The 7,565-nt window shown below is 46.2% G+C and overlaps 1 protein-coding gene across 1 annotated transcript in view; it reads left to right on the forward strand.

Moving 5' to 3' along the window:
• EIF2B5 (eukaryotic translation initiation factor 2B subunit epsilon) overlaps positions 1–5,311 on the forward strand; it is a 12,311-nt gene extending 7,000 nt beyond the window's left edge. The window contains exons 7-16 of the mRNA XM_023508664.1: positions 1–57; positions 1,560–1,705; positions 2,122–2,263; positions 2,388–2,489; positions 2,659–2,766; positions 2,947–3,037; positions 3,341–3,464; positions 4,031–4,156; positions 4,601–4,711; positions 4,877–5,311. The exon at positions 1–57 is cut by the window's left edge and continues 259 nt beyond it. Of these exons, the coding sequence (XP_023364432.1) occupies positions 1–57; positions 1,560–1,705; positions 2,122–2,263; positions 2,388–2,489; positions 2,659–2,766; positions 2,947–3,037; positions 3,341–3,464; positions 4,031–4,156; positions 4,601–4,711; positions 4,877–4,936 (1,067 nt within the window). The 3' untranslated portion in view covers positions 4,937–5,311. The remainder of the gene's footprint in view (positions 58–1,559; positions 1,706–2,121; positions 2,264–2,387; positions 2,490–2,658; positions 2,767–2,946; positions 3,038–3,340; positions 3,465–4,030; positions 4,157–4,600; positions 4,712–4,876) is intronic.
• Positions 5,312–7,565: the final 2,254 nt, after the last annotated feature.

Genomic DNA, 7,565 nt, shown 5'->3' on the forward strand with positions numbered 1-7,565 from the left:
TCATTGGCACCAGTTGCTCCATTACCAACAGTGTCATTGGCCCTGGCTGCCACATTGGTGAGCACAGATGGGGAATCAAGCAAGCTCTTCTAGGAGCAGAAACCTTGGGGTGCCCTGTGTCTCTAGAAGGATGGATACACAAGGGGCAGCGGCTGGGAATAAGGAACTAGAGGGACTACCTCAAGAAAGGAGGAAACAGGTGGCGCCTGTGGCTCAAAGGAGAAGGGCACTGGCCTCATATGCCAGAGGTAGGGGGTTCAGACCCCGGCCCAGCCAAAAACTGCAAAAAAAAAAAAAAAGGACATGAACAGTTTTGGGGCAGTGCCTGTGGCTCAAAAGAGTAGGGTGCTGGCCCTCTATACTAGAAGTGGCAGGTTCAAACCCAGCCCCGGCCAAAGACTGCAAAAAAAAAAAAAAGCAAAGGAGGAAACAGGCTTGAAAACATTGATGCTTTAATTTGTGGCCTGTGAGTGTCTTACCAGTACCCCATATTTTACATTCCGGACCAAGTAGGTAATTAACATTCAGTAACAATGTCTACTCACTGCATTATAATTTACAAAGGGCTTTTATGTACATTGTTTCATTAATGCTCATAAGAACCTTGTGAGATAGATATTATTTATCCATAATTTACAGATAAAAAAACTTCAAACAGATTGTCTCACCCAAGGTCATAGCTAATATGAGACAGTGGTGGGACTTGAATCTGGGAATTCTGGTTGTAAGTCCTATTCTACTCTAACTGCCTCATTACCTTCTTGGTAACTCATTTTGTTTGTAGGAATATGATGCTTCTAATAGTACTGCCCCTATAAAAGAACAATTAAGAGGGCGGCCCCTGTGGCTCAAAGGAGTAGGATGCCAGCCCCATATACTGTGGCGAGTTGAAACCTGGCCCTGGTCAAAAACTGCAAAAACAAAAAAAGAACAATAAAATTTAGGTTCTTTTTTTTTTTTTTGAGACAGAGCCTCAAGCTGTCCCCCTGGGCAGAGTGCCCTGGCATCACAACTCACAGCAACCTCCAACCCCTGGGCTCAAGCGAGTCTCTTGCCTCAGCCTCCCAAGTAGCTGGGACCATAGGCACCCTCCACAACGCCTGGCTATTTTTTGGTTGCAGCTGTCATTGTTGTTTGGCGTGCCCGGGCTGGATTCAAACCTGACACCTTAGGTGTATGTGGCTGGCACCTAGCCACTTGAGCCACAGGCGCTGAGCGAAGATTTAGGTTCTAAAATGTACCAGAAGAGGTAGAATAACTTGGTTCTCTTTGTATACATGGATATGATTCTAATGAGGTTCATGAGTTCAAGCAGTCCCTGGGAATCTCGGGTTCTTAAGTTTGGTATATAGTCAAGAATTGTTATCAGCCTGGTAGAGGATGGTTAGGATAAACAGTTTTCTGTGCACAGGCCAAGACTTAGAGAGTGAGTGGGTGTTTCTGGTGAATTGTGGCATGGGATGTTAGAGTTAGGTGGGAGCTGTGCTGGTGTCAGCCCTGTTCTCCATAAAGGACTCTGGAGCGCTGAATGACCAGGGGTTCTTCCCATTCTGAGCCAGGTGATAATGTGGTGCTGGACCAGGCCTACTTGTGGCAGGGTGTTCGAGTGGCTGCTGGAGCACATATCCATCAGTCTCTGCTCTGTGACAATGCTGAAGTCAAGGAACAAGTAACACTGAAGCCATACTGTGTCCTCACTTCCCAGGTGAGACCTGCTCCATACTGTGCACAGGCCCCAAATCAAGTGGTAATCTTACTAAACCAGAAGGGGCCTGTTTCCACCCATAATTCAGTCTGGCTTGAGAGTCCAAATCCAGTGTTTTTTTTTCTCAGGTGGCACCTATGGCTCAGTAAGTAGGGCACTGGCCCCATATACCGAGGGTGGTGGGTTCAAACCTGGCTCCGGCCAAACTGCAACAAAAAAAAAATAGCTGGACGTTATGGCAGGTGCCTGTAGTCCCAGCTACTCAGGAGGCTGAGGCAAGAGAATCACCTCAGTCCAGGAGTTGGAGGTTGCTGTGAGCTGTGATGCCATGGCACTCTACCAAGGGTGATAAAGTTGTTCTCATTATCTTCCTCAACATACTGATGGTGCCATCCACTCCTTTTTTTCTCCCCTAGGTGATAGTGGGCCCAGACATCACACTGCCTGAGGGTTCAGTGATCTCTTTGCACCCTCCAGATGCAGAGGAAGATGAAGACGATGGCCAGTTCAGTGATGATTCTGGGGCTGGTCAAGTGAAAGAGAAAGTGAAGATGAAAGGTGTGAGACTTAACAGGTGTGGGGCATCTGTGTGTCTCTCTCTGCCCCATGGAAAAATGAATGTTTCCTCCTAAGGGATTGGTGCTTTTACTGTGCCTTCTCTATAGATCAATGCCTTTTCCAGGTTACAATCCAGCAGAAGTAGGAGTTGCTGGCCAGGGCTACCTCTGGAAAACTACAGACATAAACATGGAGGAAGAGGAGGAACTACGGCAGAATCTGTGGGGTGAGCTAGGCCCTCTGCCTGCCTTCCTCCTCCTGCTAAATCTGAATATTTTGAAGGATAATGAATACTTCTATTACTTGTACATTCCTTTATTCACACAGACAGGGCAGATCTATTACTCTTTGTCAATGACTCTTATTTTTTCCCCCCATCTTTTATGGATTCTCAGGACTCAGGATCAATGTGGAAGACGAGAGTGAAAGTGAAAGTGAGCGAAGTATGGACTCTGAGGAGCTGGACAGCAGGACAGGCTCTCCTCAAATGGATGACATCAAAGGCAAGTGGCCATGGAAGCACTAGAAAAAGGAGGAAAGCCTCCAGTTTATCCTTTGCCTTGATCAACTAGCCAAAGACTTATGTTCCTCCCAGAAAGGGTTTGATAGAAAGTCAGGATTAGATGATTTAGAGCATTCTGGAATGGTGTTGGCCCATGAACTTATTCTCGCTTTGATTTCAGTGTTCCAGAATGAAGTGCTAGGAACACTACAGCGGGGCAAAGAGGAAAACATTTCCTGTGACAATCTAGTTCTGGAGATCAACTCTCTCAAGTAAGAGCAGCCCCTCCCTGTTTTCCTTAGGGTAATCCCAGACAGGTAGAAGCTTTCTCTTAAGTGTTTCTTTTCCAGATAGGAACCTATTCCCTTGACATCCCAAATGGAGAAGGCCAGTAGTATTTGGAACAAGGACAGCATTAGGTTCTAGCCTCCCCATAGATTTTTTTTTCCCTTCCAAAGCCTTCCCCTGCCTCGTCCCATTTGACTTTTTTCCCTCCAGTGTTCTGTCAAAGTCATAGTTCTACAGAGTGCTGAAGGGCCAGCGCAGGCTGTGGTGTCACCCTAGTCTCTCCACAGGTACGCCTATAACATAAGTCTAAAGGAGGTGATGGAGGTACTGAGCCATGTGGTCCTGGAATTCCCCTTGCAACAAATGGATTCCCCACTTGACCCAAACCGCTACTGTTCCCTGCTGCTTCCTGTGAGCAAAGTTTGGGGATGGGTACAAGGGATTGGGTGGAGGGAGATACATACCCTTGCTGTACTTGACTTTAAGGAAATCAGGCATAGAAGTTCTCATTATGGGATATATGTTATTCCTGGTTCCTTTCCCCTTGTCTCTGGAAGCTGATTAGGTTCTAGAGCACCCTTAGCTGGTCCAGAAGGGTCAGATTGGGTTCAATATTGAGTGGCCTTTGAGATTCCAGGATTCAGACCATACTAGACCCCCAAAAGTATATTCAGAATAGACCTAGACATTCAGACTCTGTGAAAGTGATTTGACCCATCACAAAAGCAGCCTCTAAACTGGGAATAGGTATTTTGAGGCAGCCTACATATCTGATTCCCTTTTGCCCTCCCTCACCAATCTCTTCTTTTTCCCCAACTGGACTGCTAGCAACTCTTAAGTTCCTCTGACACAATTCCATAAGTGCTGTAACAAACCCCTCTTATCCTTTCATGTCATCAATATTGGTTTTCTTTGCCATCCAGGTGTGGGTGCATGCTCAGGAATATATTGCAGCTCCCTTCTCCTTTCTTCCATAGCTGCTCAAGGCTTGGAGCCCTGTTTTTAGGAACTATATAAAACGTGCAGCTGACCATTTGGAAGCATTGGCAGCCATTGAGGACTTTTTCCTCCAGCATGACGCTCTTTGTACTGCCATGGCCAAGGTGAATACCAGCTCAAGCCCCATGCTCCTGCATTTGTTTTGAAACAGGCCTTGGTGGATCCTGTGGAGATGCGAAACAGAGGCTAACATGAATCCAGTGTGGAGTTTGGTCAGCAGTACCCTCCATCCATAGTACACATATTGTACTTACTGCTGGAATACTGCAGCTTGGAGCCAGGCTCCTAAGGCAGCCATTCAAGGGGGTAGGGGTGGCTTGGGAATGTGCAAAATTCTACCCAGCAGTATTTCCAGAAATTATACCTGTCCCAGTAGCTAAGTGAATAGCTCAGTCTTACTTGTTTTGGAGGAGGCTGCTGGGTATGTGGAAGGAAGATAAGTGCCTGGTAGAGAGATGTTAAGGCCATGCTTCCTCTTCCTCTGTCGTTCATTATATCCTGTGGGACTTTGTAAGGCCCCTGACATCCCCTTTGCTGGACTTCTGCAGGTGCTAATGGCTTTCTACCAGTTGGAGATCCTGGCTGAGGAAACAATCCTAAGCTGGTTCAGCCAAAGGGATGCAACTGACAAGGGCCGGCAGTTGCGCAAGAATCAACAGGTGAGTCAAACTGCCCTCCTTTCACCAAGGTGGATGGGTCCCAGGTCTTTGCCCCTGGATTCTAGGGTGATTGGTCCCTGGGCCTCTGTGGTTGTCAGAGCTGTTTATCTGTTAAGAAGGGTTATGTGCCCCTCCCCCAGTAGATCTCCCTCTGCTTCCTTGCAGCTACAGAGGTTTATCCAGTGGCTGAAAGAGGCAGAAGAGGAGTCATCTGAAGATGACTGAAGTTGCCTGGCCTGCTCCTGTGGGTATAACTGCTTGCCCTCTGCTCCTGGGTCAGGACAAGTGAGGAGCTAGTTGCAGAAGGATGAGTGATCCCCATCCAGTCTGAGACTGTAAGGAGCAGAGACTGGAACTACAGTATTAGTATTCTTCCCATCGCCAGCAACCATGTGCCTCCCACCTGACTGGGAGTTGGGATGAGGAAAGCTGGGCTGGAACAAAGCTTCTGCCTAGGGAGGAGCTAGGCAGGCCCACAGTTGGAGGAAGGCCAGAGAAATAGCTTTGTGCTCTGGCTTTCCCTCAGGGAACAGCAGAGAGCAGCTGGCTCTCTCTGCTACTTGTATTTGTTAATATTAAAAAAAGAGAGAGAGTGGTGTATTTGATTTCTCTCTATCTCTGACCGTGCAGCCCTTAAAGTGTGTGATCAGAGTTCTGCTATTGACCTGGCAGCCTTTCTCTTAACAACTGGGGGAGAGAGAGAAGGGGGTTGTGGCCACTAGGTGGTACTGTGGTGCCTGACTAATTAACTTCTTCCCTGGCTCACGGGTTTTGAAGGGCCTGCTTTCTTTCCAGCCTCTGGACCAGCTGTGGTCCTGGGATTGTGTGCTTAAGCCTGTTTCCATAGAAAGTCCTAGTCTAAACAATTTGCTGCTGGAGGTGATGATGCCAAATGTACATAAAGCCCCTTAGCAAGTGTCAGTCCTTCTGACATGCCTTTCCATTTGGTCTAGTACTAGTCCTACCAGAGAAGCTAAACCAATCTTCATTTTAAAGATAAAATCTGACCAGGCACAGTGGCTCACAAGTGCCTATAATCCTAACACATTGGGAGGCCAAAGCAGGAGGATTGGTTAAGCTTGGGAGTTTGAGCCTGAGGTAAGAGCAAGACGCTGTCTCTACTAAAAATAGAAAACTTAGCCATGTGTTGTGGTAGGTTCTTATAGCCCCAGCTACTTGAAAGCCTGAGGCCGGAGGATCGCTTGAGCCCAGGAGTTTGAGGTTGCTGTGAGCTGTGGTTACGCAACTATACTCTACCCCGGGTAACAGAATGAGACTCTGTCTCAAAAAAAAGGGCCAGGCACAGTGACTGAAACCCATAATTCTAGCACTCTGGGAATCCAAGGTCTGTGGACTACTTGAGCTCAGGAGTTCAAGACCAGCCTGACCAAGAGTGAGACCCCAGCTCTATTAAAAATAGAAAAAACTAGCCAGGTGTTGTGGCAGGCACCTGTAGTCCCAGCTACTCAGGCTGAGGCAAGAGGATCTCTTGAGCCCAAGAGTTTAAGGTTGTTGTGAACTATGATGACACTCTGCTTAGGGTGACTGAGACTCTGTCTCAACAACAAAAACAAGAAAATCTGCCCAAGGTCATGTGATTCTTAAGGTACAATAAAGCTAGGGACTTGAACTTCAAGATCCAGAACACTCTCCTTTAGCAAAATGGAAAATTGCCCCAGAGATAAATAAAACCCAAAGCCAGTAATGAATGTCCTAAGAACACAGAAAGGTCCTGGGAAAGTTTTCCCTTACTATTGAGTGCTTACATTGTGACAGGCATTTTGCTAAATACTTTTCATGTGTTATTTCATTTAATCTTCACATCAGCCCTAGTAAGTATATTGTATCCTCATTTTCAGATGGGGCAGCTGAAGCTCAGAGAGGTTCCATTACTAGTAATTGATAAGAGCCAGGTTTGACATTGGACTCTAGAACTGGCATTTGTCACTTTGCTGAATTATCTCCTTTAACCTCAACCATGAGACATGCTGTTGTGCCTCATCTTTTTGAGCTCTTTGTTGGCTTCATATAGAGATAAAGAATTTCTTCTATTGGCACTTCAACTATGGTAAACATTGCTGTAGTAACAAGCAACAACACCCCCACTCCCATCCCCCCAGACAGGTTACTGAACTCTACTTGTGGCTATGAACACATTACTGGGTATTTCCAAAAAGGAAAAAACAGGCTGTCTAGGGTATGGCTTAACTTACTTTCCTTGTTCAGTAAATCTGAGTTCTGTCTTGACCTAGTGCCCAGAGAGCACATGAAGGTTATGGCATGGGCCTAATAGGGCAGTTAAACACAAGTAACTATACAGCATCTCTGATCTGCACCAAATGTGTGCAGGTCTCTGTGACAGAACAGAAGTAGCTTATGGAACTTTTTTAGGAAGGAGAGATTCCCTCTACTAGGGATTATTGGGGCAGGCTTTACAGAATTGTGACAATGGAGTAGCGTAAAAAAATTAGAAAAGATTAAAAGGGGCTAGGCATGGTGGTTTACTCCTAAGGTCCTAGCATTTTGGGAGGCCCTGGCAGGAGGATCATTTTAGTCCAGGAGTTCAAGATTACAGTAAGCCGGTGGCACCCATAGCTCAGTGGGTAGGGCCCAGGCCAGCTAAGCAACAACTACAACGAAAAAATAACCTAGTGTTATGGCGGGCACCTATAGTCCCAGCTACTTGGGAGGCTGAAGCAAGAGAATTGCTTAAGCCCAAGAGTTTAAAGTTCCTGTGAGAGGTGATGCCACAGTACTATACCAAAGGCGGCAAAGTGAAACTGTCTCAAAATAAATAAATAAAATGCTAATAAATTTTTAAAAAACTAATTGGATTTTTTTTTTTTTTTTTTTT

The sequence above is a fragment of the Otolemur garnettii genome, unplaced genomic scaffold, assembly GCF_000181295.1.
Source record: "Otolemur garnettii isolate 467f Iridium unplaced genomic scaffold, OtoGar3 scaffold00263, whole genome shotgun sequence".
Lineage (NCBI taxonomy): Eukaryota > Metazoa > Chordata > Mammalia > Primates > Galagidae > Otolemur > Otolemur garnettii.